The sequence below is a fragment of the Trichomycterus rosablanca genome, chromosome 25, assembly GCF_030014385.1.
Source record: "Trichomycterus rosablanca isolate fTriRos1 chromosome 25, fTriRos1.hap1, whole genome shotgun sequence".
Classification (NCBI taxonomy): domain Eukaryota; kingdom Metazoa; phylum Chordata; class Actinopteri; order Siluriformes; family Trichomycteridae; genus Trichomycterus; species Trichomycterus rosablanca.
Genome location: NC_086012.1, coordinates 9,829,873 through 9,845,117, shown reverse-complemented (window position 1 = coordinate 9,845,117; position 15,245 = coordinate 9,829,873). Strand labels below are relative to the sequence as shown.

General features: G+C 41.1%; 1 protein-coding gene across 1 annotated transcript; it reads left to right on the top strand.

Moving 5' to 3' along the window:
- The first annotated feature begins 1,466 nt into the window (after positions 1–1,466).
- On the top strand, positions 1,467–13,266 carry LOC134302650 (COP9 signalosome complex subunit 7b-like). Its single transcript, XM_062987820.1, has 7 exons — positions 1,467–1,511; positions 3,677–3,834; positions 4,831–4,906; positions 5,819–5,907; positions 9,112–9,314; positions 12,581–12,686; positions 13,038–13,266. The coding sequence occupies exons 2-7, from the start codon at positions 3,694–3,696 to the stop codon at positions 13,212–13,214; spliced, it is 792 nt and encodes a 263-aa protein (XP_062843890.1). The 5' UTR covers positions 1,467–1,511; positions 3,677–3,693; the 3' UTR covers positions 13,215–13,266.
- The last annotated feature ends 1,979 nt before the right edge of the window (positions 13,267–15,245 follow it).

Sequence of the window (15,245 nt, the reverse complement as noted above, 5' to 3'; positions counted from 1 at the left end):
GACAGAATGTGGCTTAATCTCACTACTTGCACAAGACCAGATCTGGGTTTTATAGTACAGCCCCAAATCAGAAACAGTTGGGACAGTATAGAAAATGCAAATAAAATAAAAACAGTGTTCCTTACATTTACTTCGACTTTTATTTCGAAGGGGGGGGGGGGGGGGTAATGAGGTGAAAAAACTAAATAATGATGTGATTTCAAACAGGTGATGTCAACAGGCAATCATGGTTTGGTACAAAAGCAGCATCCAGGAAAGGTCTTTGATGAGCAAAGATGATCAGAGGATCTCCAGTTTGTCAACAAATGTGTGAGAAAATTATTGAATTGTTTAAAAACAATGAACCACAAAGAAAGATTGGAAGGGATTTGCATATTTCTCCCTCTACAGTGCAGAATATCATTAAACCATTCAAGAAATCTAGAACAATTCCATATTTCAGGAAGATGTTTTGACTGGTTAACTTCATTCTATTTATTAATAAACATCCATTCCTGCATTTCAGGAAGATGTTTTGACTGGTTAACTTCATTCTATTTATTAATAAACATAAATTCCTGTATTTCAGGCATGCAACACATTCCAAAAAAAAGTTGGGACAGTAAAGTATTTACCACTTTGTAATGTTGCCATTCCTTTTCATCACACTTAAAAGACGTTTTGGCACCGAGGATACCAAGTGATTTAGTGTTTCAGGGTTTATTTTGTCCCATTCTTGCTGCAAACACGTCTTAAGATGTGCGTATGGGCTCGATGTTACATTTTTGTCACATTTTTGCAGGCAGGCAATGCCATGCCTTTGTAATGTGTGCAGCATGTAGTCTTGTTGAAAGATGCATGGACGTCCCTGGAAAAGATGACGTCTTGAGGGCAGCATATGTTGCTCTAAGATCTCAATGTACTTTTCTGCATTAATGCTGCATCACAGAAGTGTAAATGACCTTTGCCAAGAGCACTGACACACCCACATACCATGACAGACCCTGGATTTTGGACTTGTTGCTGATAACAGTCTGGATGGTCCTTTTTCGTCTTTGGTCCGGAGCACACAACGTCCATTTTTTCCCAAAAAAAGACCTGAAATGCTGATTCATCTGACCACAATATATTTCCATTGTGTGTTGGTCCATGTTATAACTGTGTTATATAATTGTATAATTATAATTGTATATCATATTACCATAACCGTGTTATCATTGTGTTTACGCAGGTCACGTGGTTTGACTGAAATTACTGTATGTATTCTGATTAGAAGTACTGTATTAATTTCTTAATGTGGGTTTTTAGAGATTAATGCCTTTATTATAACCCCTTTTTATCTTTATATAACCAGTTACCGATAAAAGGACTGGAGAATGTTAGCTGAACCGTTAGGCGCTAGTACTGTAGTTCACAGCGTCTGTAGGACTCAGCAGCACTGCAATACATGAGGGACTTTAGGACCCAGCGGCAGCAAGCTCACCTTGATATTGTAATTCACGGCGTGTGTGTGAGTCCATGGGGAAAACGTGGTGAGTTTGGCGTCCTTGATTTTTAAACTGAATTGGCTTGCAAAAAAGGCGTTTATAAAGCCATTTTGAAGTTAAACCTGGGTGCTGCGTTTGTTTTAGACAAGTAATGGCAAAACAAAGCTTTTAGAAGCACTAAATCTTTCCTTTCAGTTACTGAAACAAATGTATTTATTTGAAACTTTATGATAATGCACATTAGCGGCATCTTGTGGCCAAAACCACGAAGTGCGTCGTTTATCTTGTGGACAGAGTACTGTATCCCTTTTCACATCTTTTAAAACCTGTGGTGGACACTGCCCAGCCAGAGTTAAGAATTGCCCACCCTGAGGAATCATCTGCTAATACAATGAAAAAAAGTCTCCGTTATAGACAGGGATGGACTGGCCATCAGGAGGACCGGGGCAAATTTGCTGTGCGTTGCTCTGTGTGGGGACAGAATCCAAGTACAGTGGTACCTTGTAACTCAACGTCCCCTTAACTCAAATCTTTGAAACTCAATGCCCTTCGTTTGTTTTTAAAAAATGTATTTTTTTAATTTCAAATTAACAATGAACAGTCAGTCGCTTCGTTCAGCGCTCGGCTTGAGCGGTGCGGTAATCTGGATTTTCCTCACTGTCTCACTTTTAAACTTGTGTTACAGCTCGAGGTTCTGAGAAATTGTGATAATCAGCTTTTTATTTCAGTGTTTTTATATTATATTTGTGTTGTTTTCAATGTAAGTGTCAAAAACAACCCCATTATTTTACATTAACCTAATATATGCAGTTCCACGGGACCAAGAAACGCATTAACAGGTTTTTCAACATCCTTATGAAAAAAAAACCTTGAAACTCAACGCCAGTCCCAGAACCAATTGACGTTGAGTTTCAAGGTACTGCTCTACTCTAATATTGAAGTGTGCATCGACCGACAGTATCCTTAAGAAATAAAAATGCCACCTCCCCTAGGATAAACCATAATCAAGGAGTAAGGAAACATTAGTAATACGTGCAAAATGGAGAAGGCATCAAAAAATGTTTAGTGTTCAGAGCACTTCCTTTATTAGCTAGCTTGCTAAGTTAGTCAGTTTTTTCTGTCTTCAGTTTGAGTAGAGACTGTCGGGCCTTATCCTTATTCAGGGCAAAATAACAAACAAACACGGCTGGCCCATGCGGGGAACTTTCTACATATTTATCCATAGGTAATTGTTGCTAGTCGCTAGTTGCTGTTGATGTCCACGTTTTTTTTTTTTTTCAAGACATGTCACTATTTTCTGAGTGCACCTGAGATGCAGGTCTTAAGTTGAATAACAGCTCATTCTCATTTTTAGACTAACATGTGAATGCTAAATATACACTGATCAGCCATAACATTAAAACCACCTCTGTTTCTACACTCACTGTCCATTTTGTCAGCTCCACTTACCATATAGAAGCACTTTGTAGTTCTACAATTACTGACTGTAGTCCATCTGTTTCTCTGCATGCTTTGTTAGCCCCTATTCATGCTGTTCTTCAATGGTCAGGACCCCCACAGGACCACCACAGAGCAGGTATTATTTAGGTGGTGGATCATTCTCAGTACTGCAGTGACACTGACATGGTGGTGGTGTGTTAGTGTGTGTTGTGCTGGTATGAGTGGATCAGACACAGCAGTGTCCACTCTCTGTCCACTCTATTAGCCACTCTTACCTAGTTGGTCCACCTTGTAGATGTAAAGTCAGAGACGATCGCTCATCTATTGCTGCTGTTTGAGTTGGTCATCTTCTAGACCTTCGTCAGTGGTCACAGGACGCTGCCTACAGGGCGCTGTTGACTGGATGTTTTTGGTTGGTGGACTATTCTCAGTCCAGCAGTGACAGTGATGTGTTTGAAAACTCCATCAGCGCTGCTGTGTCTGACCCACTCATACCAGCACAACACACACTAACACACCACCACCATGTCAGTGTCACTGCAGTGCTGAGAATGATCCACTGACCATTGAAGAACAGCATGAATGGAGGCTAACAAAGCATGCAGACAAACAGATGGACTACAGTCAGTAACTGAAGAACTACAAAGTGCTTCTATATGGTAGGTGGAGCTGATAAAATGGACAGTGAGTGTTTTTAATGTTATGGCTGATCAGTGTATATATAATATACAATATGTCCTATGTTTTCTGCTTTTTTCCCATATTGTCAGGTTGCAGAAATGCAGTCATGGCTAATCCACTAGAACAGTTTATTTTACTGGCGAAGAACCTAAAAGATGCAGCTTTAGTTTCTCTCATAAATCAGATGCTAGAAGCACCAGGAGTTTATTCCTTTGGGGAATTTCTGGAACTGCCATGTGTAAAACAGGTAAACCTTTTTTTTCCAGACATAGTGCATGCTGTTCAGCCACCCTAACATATAAGGCCTGATCATTGGGGTGCAATTATGCACTGGGGTCCTGGGGACACTTAAAGCCTTAGATATAGTTGTATGTCCTTGTCCAGCTATACCTTGCCACACAGTTTGTTCACGAAGATCCACAGACAGTTCCTTGGACTTGGCTTATTTTTGTCTTTACAAATTATGGGCCCTCATAGACCCAGCTGTGTGCCTTTTAAAACTATGTCCAATAAATTCAGATTGCAACAGGTCAGCTATAATCATGCACTATATCTACCAAGTGCACTTTTATGGCAATTAGACATGATAAAGTACCGTAAGTGTTGATTGTAGATCTGCATTAACAGCTCTTACTGTTCTTTAGATTAGATTAGATTAGATTAGATTAGATTAAACTTTATTGTCATTACACATGTACAAGTACAAGGCAACGAAATGCAGTTTAGCATCTAACCAGAAGTGCAATAAGCAGAAAGTGCAGGATATACAGTATTTATGATATACATTATTTACAGTGGGTAAATAGCAGTGGTATGAACAAGATCTATAAACTATACTATAAACAAGATATGTAGCTAAAAACAATGTACATATTAAGGTGCAGATTAAGATTAAGGTGCTATGCAGGTTAAAGTGATTAAGGTGCTATGGACACAATGAAGGAATGAGTACGTAAAAACATGGTAAATAGATGTATACAGTACATTTGGGATTTATGTACAAATGAGGTATGTACCGATGAAATACTAATGCAACCTTGCCAAGAGGAGAGGTGTGTGTGTGTGTGTGTGTGTGTGTGTGTGTGTGTGTGTGTGTGTGTGTGTGTGTGTGTGTGTGTGTGTGTGTGTGTGTGGGGTGGATCGGGGTTAACGGGGGACAGAGTTCAATATGGAGACAGCTCTGGGGGAAAAGCTGTTCCTCAATCTAGTCTTTACGATTTGCTCTCACTTGTTTTTCATTCAGCTTTCTACTGGTCCCAACCAGGAATACTCAAGGTTGCTGGACTTGTTTGCCTACGGCACCTATCATGATTATAAAGGTACAACAATACTTCATAACAACTTACACTGATCAGCCATAACATTAAAACCACCTCCTTGTTTCTACACTCACTGTCCATTTTATCAGCTCCACTTACCATATAGAAGCACTTTGTAGTTCTACAATTACTGACTGTAGTTCATCTGTTTCTCTGCATGCTTTGTTAGCCTCCTTTCATGCTGTTCTTCAATGGTCAGGACCCCCACGGGACCACTACAGAGCAGGTATTATTTGGGTGGTGAATCATTCTCAGCACTGCAGTGACACTGACATGGTGGTGGTGTGTTAGTGTGTGTTGTGCTGGTATGAGTGGATAAGACACAGCAATGCTGCTGGAGTTTTTAAACACCTCACTGTCACTGCTGGAATGAGAATAGTCCACCAACAAACATCCAGCCAACAGCACCCCATGGGCACTGATGAAGGTCTAGAAGATGACCAACTCAAACAGCAGCAATAGATGAGCGATCGTCTCTGACTTTACATCTAGAAGAGTGGACAGTGAATGGACACGGTATTTTAAAACTCCAGCAGCGCTGCTGTGTCTGATCCACTCATATCAGCACAACACACACTAACACACCACCACCATGTCAGTGTCACTGCAGTGCTGAGTGATCCACCACCCAAATAATACCTGCTCTGTGGTGGACCATTGAAGAACAGGGTGAAAGCAAGTTAAAAAAGTATGTAGAGAAAGAGATGGACTACAGTCAGTAATTGTAGAACTACAAAGTGCTTCTATATGGTAAGTGGAGCTGATAACATGGACAGTGAGTGTAGAAACGAGGTGGTTTTAATGTTATGGCTGATCGGTGTACATCTGTCATACAAGCAATTGGGAACTTATGACATTGAATGTACTGTTTGCTTTTGCATACTGCAGTTGTATTTACATTTATATTTTCAGCCAATAAGGATGCTTTGCCTGCTCTTTCTGAAGCCCAGAAGAATAAACTAAGGCATTTGACCATAGCAAGTTTGGCTGCAAACACACAAGTATGTTAATATTGTATTTTACTTTACCTAAAAGATATCTTTTGACTAGGGATGTTAATGATTAATAATCATAATAACGATTGCAAGTAACTGATAACTGATTAATGAGTTATTGTTTGACTAATTCTGTTGGTTTGAAAGGATATTTAAGTTTATGTTCTTACTGCTGACAGCCATTCATGTCTATGTAGACACTAGGGCTGCACGATATTGGAAAAAACTGACATTGCAATTTTTGTTTTTCCTGCGATATACAGGGGGGGAAATAAGTATTTGATCCCCTGCTGATTTTGTAAGTTTACCCCCTTACAAAGACTTGAACAGTCTATAATTTTTATGGAAGGTTTATTTTAACAGAGAGAGACAGAATATCAACAAAAAATCCAGAAAAAAAACATTAAATAAAAGTTATAAATTAATTTGTATTTAATTAAGGGAAATAAGTATTTGATCCCCTACCAACCAGCAAGAATTCTGACCCCCACAGACCGGTTATGTGCCCATGAGGCACACAAATTAGCCCTGTCCCTGTATAAAAGACACCTGTAACAGAATCAGTTTCTTCCGTTCAAATCTCTTGACCACCATGGGCAAGACCAAAGAGCTATAAAAGGACGTCAGGGACAAGATTGTAGACCTGCACAAGGCTGGAATGGGCTACAAGACCATCAGCAAGAAGCTTGGTGAGAAAGAGACCACTGTTGGTGCGATCATTCGAAAATGGAAGAAATACAAGATCACAGTCAATCACCCTCACTCTGGAGCTCCATGCAAGATCTCACCTGGTGGGGTAAGAATGATTCTGAGAAAGGTGAGGTCAGTCCAGAATTACACGGGAGGAGCTCGTCAATGATCTCAAGGGAGCTGGGAGCAGAGAAATGCTGGATATGACCCCAAGAACACCATCCCCACTGGGCATTTGTTTGCCTCCAAACACGGCGAGTGGAGTTGATGCCAAAGAGCTAAATTTTGGTCTCATCTGACCATATCACATTCTCCCAAGCTTTCTCTGAATCATTCAGGTGTTCATTGGCAAACTTCAGACGGGCCTGTACATGAGCCTTCTTGAGCAGAGGGACTTTGCGGGCACTGCAGGATCTTAATCCATTACGGCGAAGTGTGTTACTAATGGTTTTCTTGGTGACTGTGCTCCCAGCTCCCTTGAGATCATTGACAAGCTCCTCCCGTGTAATTCTGGACTGACCTCACCTTTCTCAGAATCATTCTTACCCCACCAGGTGAGATCTTGCATGGAGCTCCAGAGTGAGGGTGATTGACTGTGATCTTGTATTTCTTCCATTTTCGAATTATCGCACCAACAGTGGTCTCTTTCTCACCAAGCTTCTTGCTGATGGTCTTGTAGCCCATTCCAGCCTTGTGCAGGTCTACAATCTTGTCCCTGACGTCCTTTGATAGCTCTTTGGTCTTGCCCATGGTGGTCGAGAGATTTGAATTGAAGAAACTGATTCTGTTACAGGAGTCTTTTATACAGGGACAGGACTAATTTGTGTGCCTCATGGGCACATAACCGGTCTGTGGGGGTCAGAATTCTTGCTGGTTGGTAGGGGATCAAATACTTATTTCCCTTAATTAAATACAAATTAATTTATAACTTTTATTTAATGTTTTTTTTCTGGATTTTTTGTTGATATTCTGTCTCTCTCTGTTAAAATAAACCTTCCATAAAAATTATAGACTGTTCAAGTCTTTGTAAGGGGGTAAACTTACAAAATCAGCAAGGGATCAAATACTTATTTTACCCACTGTATATTGCGATATTAAAAAAAGGCAGGAATTTTCACCACATTATTAATAATATTAATAATGCATGTATCTTACTCTTAATAAGGGGCTCATCTGTGAAAAAGGGTGGCGCCTACAAGGGATACAAAAGATTATGACAAGCTATATCTTTGTACTTGGTTGAAACTGAGCATTAAACTAAGAAAGCTTCAATATCTCTTCTCTCACAGAAAAATAAACATGGCTGACGGTGCGGACAAAGTTATTTTCAAACGTAAATAAATAATTATTGATTTTTAACGAGTGTTTTTATTTGCAAGTTTGGGCTTGTCAGCAAATGTAACAGTTTTCTGTACATGAATCGAGATGTTATATTGACATGTTAGCACTGTCCCACCTCATTCCATTGGTTTTAATGGCAAGATGCTAAATGCGAAACCCGATGGAATCGCTGTCTAAGTAGCGCGTTCGAATAACCTGCCTTATAAGTCAATGACTTATTAGAATCCTCTCTACTGAGGCAGCTGCATATGTAGGTAGTACAGCAAGGCAGCTCACTAGGTTTTCGAACACACTGGTAGATACGTCATGGAAAATGAGAACGGTGTGAATTTTCGTTTTGTGTCAAGCAGCAAAAAAGTTGTAGCATGACGTATTTGATTTAATTTGCATTAAGTGACATCGCACGTCCTGCGATGTGACTATTGCGCATGCACACATCGCGATGACGATGCTGAAACGAAATATCATGCAGTTCTAGTAGACTCCCAGCCAATAGCACAGCTAGGGATGTGAATCCTGGAGTCCAGTAATAGTAGGCTATCAGAATTTACCACTGTGTCACTCATGCCATTGTGACACCCATAAATAAGTAAAAAAAATAATAATATAATGGGAGGAACATGTAAAACTCACATCCCCAGTTACCTCTGATTGATGTGGAACATCCTGTCTTGATTAAAAGTTAAATATGCTGAAATGTATGTAAACACCCGACCATAATCATGGGCATTCTACTCCACCCCCTTTTTTGGCTATAACAGCCTCCTGTAGTTGGGCAGGGCATAGGGCATTCCACAACATTTTGCAGAGCATCTTTGGGAATTTGTGCCCATTCATTACTCGTGCAAAGATCGTGCACTTTGCAACGTTGGCCGAGAAGCTCTGCTTTCGATGTTCTAATCTATCCCAAAAGTCAGATCAGTACTGGTCAAAACATGTTGTAGGGACAGTACATGTTCTCACAGTATTAAAGATGTCATTCATTTCATATATTTGATTAACTATGGGTGTGGCTGAAACATCTGAACTTAGTATACAATGAAGAATTTAGAGATCTCTGGCAACCCTTTACATGTCTATTTAGACATTTTTTTTACCTGATGCTGTGTAATTTTAACTATATTTACACTTTTTTTGGTAATAGTTTTACAGTTGATTGTGTTGCTGTGTGGTATGCAGTGTATTCCATACAGTGTACTTCAGCAGGCTCTGGGTGTGGCCAGTGTGAGGCAGTTGGAGGATGTGTTAATCGAGGCAGTGTATTTGGACGTCATTAGAGGGAAATTGGACCAGTGCAAGCAGCAGCTCGAGGTGGAAACCTGCATCAGTCGAGACATGCGCTATGAGAACACAGGACGACTGGTCCATACGCTTAATGAATGGTGAGAGCATGTACTAGCTATAAGAGTAAATATGCATATAATTTAATAGTAGTGATTGTGTTTTCTGTACTAGTATTTGTCGATCTTTTTAGTACCCGTCTGCATCTTTTTACCTGCACGAGGTAAGTTCTTATGCCAATCAGCCTTGTGTATGGAGAGCAACACCCTGATCAGCATTATTCCTCTACTCTGTGCAGATGCCATCAATCAGCCAGCAGAGGTCATTATTGCATCACTTATGAGGTCCCTATCCGGCTCCCTAACTGGATGAGCCAAATGCTGTTCATATAGCCGCCAAGCCCAACCGGATGTCACAGCTGAGATTTGATACGATGTATTTAAAATCCCAGCTTTGGTGTGCTAGCTTATTTTACCGCTGCGCCACCTGAGCGGCGTTTCAATAATTCTGAAATAAAAGTAGCTCGGGACAGAATTTCTAGATATCTGGGCATTCAGGCAAGAAGGCATTGGTCAGAGAGGAGCTACAGAAGTTCTTTGTTCTCTTGGCTGTGTGCTTGGGGTCATTGTCATGTTGGAAGGTAAACCTTCGCCCCCAGTCTGAGGTCCAGAGCCCTCTGGAGCAGGTTTTCTTCAAGGATCTCGGTGTACTTAGCTGCCTTCATCTTTCCCTCTATCAGGACTAGTCGCCCCAGTCCCGCTGCTGATAAACATTCCCACATCATGATGCTGCCACCGCCATGCTTCACTGTAGGGACGGCACAGCCAGGTGATGAGCGGTGCCTGGTTTCCTCCAGTCGTGATGCTTGGTATTCAGGCCAAAAGTTTCAATTTTGGTTTAATCAGACCAGAGAATCTTGTTTCTCATGGTTTGCGAGTCCTCTTGGTGCCCTTTGGCAAACTCCAAGCGGGCTGTCATGTGCCTTTTAGTAAGGAGTATCTTCCGTTTGACCAATCTACCATGATTTGTGGAGTGCTGCCTGGATGGTTGAACTTCTGATTCTGGTTCTCCCATCTCCACAAGGATACGCTGGAGCTCTGTCAGAGTGACCCTCGGGTTCCTGCTCACCTCCCTGGCCAAGGCCCGTCTTCCACGATCACTCAGTTTGGCCGGGTGGCCAGGTCTAGGAAGATTTTTGGTGGTTCCAAACTTCATCCATTTACAAATGATGGTGGCCACTGTGCTCTTTGGGAGTTGCAGCAATTTTTCTGTACTCTTCTCTAGGTCTATGCCTCAACACTCCTGTTTCTGAGGTCTGCAGATAATTCCTTTGACCCCATGGCTTGGAGTTTGCTCTGATATGAGCTGTCAACTGTGGGACCTTATATAGGCAGCTGTTGGCAATATAATCATGTCCAATCAACTGAATGTACCACAGGTGGACTCCAATTAAATTGTAGAAACATCTCAAGCAGTATCAGTGAAAACAAAATGCACCTCAGCTCACTTTTGAGTGTCATATGAAAGGGTAACAAAAAAAAGAACTTAATCTACAGGGGTTGGACAAAATAACTGAAACACCTGGTTTTAGACCACAATAATTTATTAGTATGGTGTAGGGCCTCCTTTTGCGGCCAATACAGCGTCAATTCGTCTTGGAAATGACATATACAAGTCCTGCACAGTGGTCAAAGGGATTTTAAGCCATTCTTCTTGCAGGATAGTGGCCAGGTCACTACGTGATGCTGGTGGAGGAAAACGTTTCCTGACTCGCTTCTCCAAAACACCCCAAAGTGGCTCAATAATATTTAGATCTGGTGACTGTGCAGGCCATGGGAGATGTTCAACTTCACTTTCATGTTCATCAAACCAATCTTTCACCAGTCTTGCTGTGTGTATTGGTGCATTGTCATCCTGATACACGGCACCGCCATTGGATGCACATGGTCCTCCAGAATGGTTCGGTAGTCCTTGGCAGTGACGCGCCCATCTAGCACAAGTATTGGGCCAAGGGAATGCCATGATATGGCAGCCCAAACCATCACTGATCCACCCCCATGCTTCACTCTGGGCATGCAACAGTCTGGGTGGTACGCTTCTTTGGGGCTTCTCCACACCGTAACTCTCCCGGATGTGGGGAAAACAGTAAAGGTGGACTCATCAGAGAACAATACATGTTTCACATTGTCCACAGCCCAAGATTTGTGCTCCTTGCACCATTGAAACCGACGTTTGGCATTGGCACGAGTGACCAAAGGTTTGGCTATAGCAGCCCGGCCGTGTATATTGACCCTGTGGAGCTCCCGACGGACAGTTCTGGTGGAAACAGGAGAGTTGAGGTGCACATTTAATTCTGCCGTGATTTGGGCAGCCGTGGTTTTATGTTTTTTGGATACAATCCGGGTTAGCACCCGAACATCCCTTTCAGACAGCTTCCTCTTGCGTCCACAGTTAATCCTGTTGGATGTGGTTTGTCCTTCTTGGTGGTATGCTGGCATTACCCTGGATACCGTGGCTCTTGATACATCACAAAGACTTGCTGTCTTGGTCACAGATGCGCCAGCAAGACGTGCACCAACAATTTGTCCTCTTTTGAACTCTGGTATGTCACCCATAATGTTGTGTGCATTGCAATATTTTGAGCAAAACTGTGCTCTTACCCTGCTAATTGAACCTTCACACTCTGCTCTTACTGGTGCAATGTGCAATTAATGAAGATTGGCCACCAGACTGGTCCAATTTAGCCATGAAACCTGCCACACTAAAATGACAGGTGTTTCTGTTATTTTGTCCAACCCCTGTATTATAGAATGAGTCTGTAACGTAATAAATCGTGGAGACGGTGAAAGGGGTGTGCAGACTTTCCGGCTTGACTGTAAATTTGGCCAGTTTATCCCATCCTCAGTGACAGATCTTCACAAGCTCAATTAGATTGGATGGCAAGTGTTTGTGATCTGCCATTTTCAAGTCTCTCTGCAGTTATTTATTTGGGTTTAGTCTAGGCTTTGCTGAGCCAGCCAAGGACATTCAGATACTTGACCTGAAGCCACTCCAGCAATTTTTGTGGGTGTTAAAAAGTGAACTGTTGCTCCAGTCTAAATTTTTTCTTCCAGTATTTTTCTGTACTTGCCAGCAATAATCAATCACCCACTTTCCACAAGTCTCTCTGTCCCTGCATTTGTGATGCACGCCCATAGCATGTTGCCACCAGGCCAGGCTTTTCTGCCCAAACAGTTCAATCTCATTAGACCAGAGAATCTTTATCTGGGCTATTATGCCTTTTACTTATTTCTGCCATAAAGACCTGAATTTTAATGTGATTGAATTGTGTGTGTGTGTGTGTGTGTGTTTGCATACGTGTTTGTAGGTGCGTTAGCTGTGAGAATGTGTGCTGTGCAATAGAGCTGCAGGTACACAGAGTAAAACAGAGCCGAGAGCGTCATCATCAAGCCCAGCAGCAAATCCAAACAGAGGTGAGTCTGTTAGATTTGTAAACATAACTGGACATTCACCTCAGTTTAACCAAATAAAATATTATTAATTTGGTCAGCCACAGAGGTTGGACCGAGATGGGGGCCAGTACCAAGAGGTGTCTCTGTGTCCAATAAATGGTCCCCTTTTGCTTAGCAGTGTGCTTGTTCATTGCTTGGGTGTATAACCTTGAAGTAAACCTTGAAATAAGAGGAAGTATTTTGGATTTTTGAGCTTAAAACATCTAGCTTCAGCTGATGTCTACAAACTATGTTCCTTAAAGTGTGTTTTTAATTCGGTATCTTTCTGTTATATTCATATTTTTGTGTTTTTAATTTTTTGGCTCCTTGTAGGTGTCGAACATTTGTCAGATGCTGACTGCTGCTGCATCTTCATCCACCTCCATGTCTTCTCAAACTCCCGAGCAGAAGAAGTCGCCAGACGGCACAAAGCTCGCTTTAAAATCACAAGCAAGAGCGAATGTTCCAGCACCCCAAAACACTACTCCACATGCTAACAAACAACAGTAACTTTGATTTTGGGGAATTTAGCCGCATTAAAACTGTTCAATGTTTGAATTTAGCTGAATTTAGCTGATTTTGTTTTGTTTGTGTGATAACATGAAAGACTTTATATACTGTTAAAATGAGTGTAAAACTATCGGTTCTACTTTTTTGTGTTTTTCTGTTTTGTGCTTTTCTTTCACCAAATCTGTCATTTTCTTGAAAAAAAAAAAATATATATATATATATAAATAATAATAAATGTACTAATTGCTCTGAACTAAATATTTTTCTCCAGATGTGTATTACTTTGGTTAACAGTAATGGAGAAGCACTGCTAGACACAACATCCTGTACTTGCCACAGGAATTTCTGGGAAGGACCAGCACTTCATAGAGAGGTTTTTATAAAGTGTTGAGAGCATATATATATTTTTGAACACTACTGTATATATATATATATATATATATACATATATATATATATATACATATATATATATATATATATATATATATATATATATATATATATATATATATATATATATATATATATATACAGTGCCTTGCAAAAGTATTCGGCCCCCTTGAACTTTTCAACCTTTTGCCACATTCAAACATAACGATATGAAATTGTAATTTTTTGTGAAGAATCAACAACAAGTGGGACACAATCGTGAAGTGGAACGAAATTTATTGGATATTTTAAACTTTTTTTAGAAATAAAAAACTGAAAAGTGGGGCGTGCAATATTATTCGGCCCCCTTGCGTTAATACTTTGTAGCGCCACCTTTTGCTGCGATTACAGCTGCAAGTCGCTTGGGGTATGTCTCTATCAGTTTTGCACATCGAGAGACAGAAATTTTTGCCCATTCTTCCTTGCAAAACAGCTCGAGCTCAGTGAGGTTGGATGGAGAGCGTTTGTGAACAGCAGTTTTCAGCTCTTTCCACAGATTCTCGATGGGATTCAGGTCTGGACTTTGACTTGGCCATTCTAACACCTGGATACGTTTATTTGTGAACCATTCCATTGTAGATTTTGCTTTATGATTTGGTTCATTGTCTTGTTGGAAGATAAATCTCCATCCCAGTCTCAGGTCTTTTGCAGACTGCAACAGGTTTTCTTCCAGAATGGTCCTGTATTTGGCTCCATCCATCTTCCCATCAATTTTAACCATCTTCCCTGTCCCTGCTGAAGAAAAGCAGGCCCAAACCATGATGCTGCCACCACCATGTTTGACAGTGGGGATGGTGTGTTCAGGGTGATGAGCTGTGTTGCTTTTACGCCAAACATAACGTTTTGCATTGTGGCCAAAAAGTTCGATTTTGGTTTCATCTGACCAGAGCACCTTCCACATGTTTGGTGTGTCTCCCAGGTGACTTTTTATGGATATCTTTGAGAAATGGCTTTCTTCTTGCCACTCTTCCATAAAGGCCAGATTTGTGCAGTGTACGACTGATTGTGTCCTGTGGACAGAGTCTCCCACCTCAGCTGTAGATCTCTGCAGTTCATTCAGAGTGATCATGGGCCTCTTGGCTGCATCTCTGATCAGTCTTCTCCTTGTTTGAGCTGAAAGTTTAGAGGGACGGCCGGGTCTTGGTAGATTTGCAGTGGTCTGATACTCCTTCCATTTCAATATGATCGCTTGCACAGTGCTCCTTGAGATGTTTAAAGCTTGGGAAATCTTTTTGTATCCAAATCCGGCTTTAAACTTCTCCACAACAGTATCTCGGACCTGCCTGGTGTGTTCCTTGGTCTTCATGATGCTCTCTGCGCTTTAAACAGAACTCTGAGACTATCACAGAGCAGGTGCATTTATACGGCGACTTGATTACACACAGGTGGATTCTATTTATCACCATCAGTCATTTAGGTCAACATTGGATCATTCAGAGATCCTCACTGAACTTCTGCAGTGAGTTTGCTGCACTGAAAGTAAAGGGGCTGAATAATATTGCACGCCCCACTTTTTAGTTTTTTATTTCAAAAAAAAGTTTAAAATATCCAATAAATTTCGTTCCACTTCACGATTGTGTCCCACTTGTTGTTGATTCT

What these genes read in the sequence shown, in the direction of transcription:
- LOC134302650 (XM_062987820.1), top strand. Translation starts at nt 3,694, where the DNA reads ATGGCTAATCCACTAGAACAGTTTATTTTACTGGCGAAGAACCTAAAA. An exon ending in AACTGCCATGTGTAAAACAG is followed by an intron (nt 3,835 to 4,830) that starts GTAAACCTTTTT and finishes TTTTTCATTCAG; the next exon opens with CTTTCTACTGGTCCCAACCA. An exon ending in GTTTGGCTGCAAACACACAA is followed by an intron (nt 5,908 to 9,111) that starts GTATGTTAATAT and finishes TGTGGTATGCAG; the next exon opens with TGTATTCCATACAGTGTACT.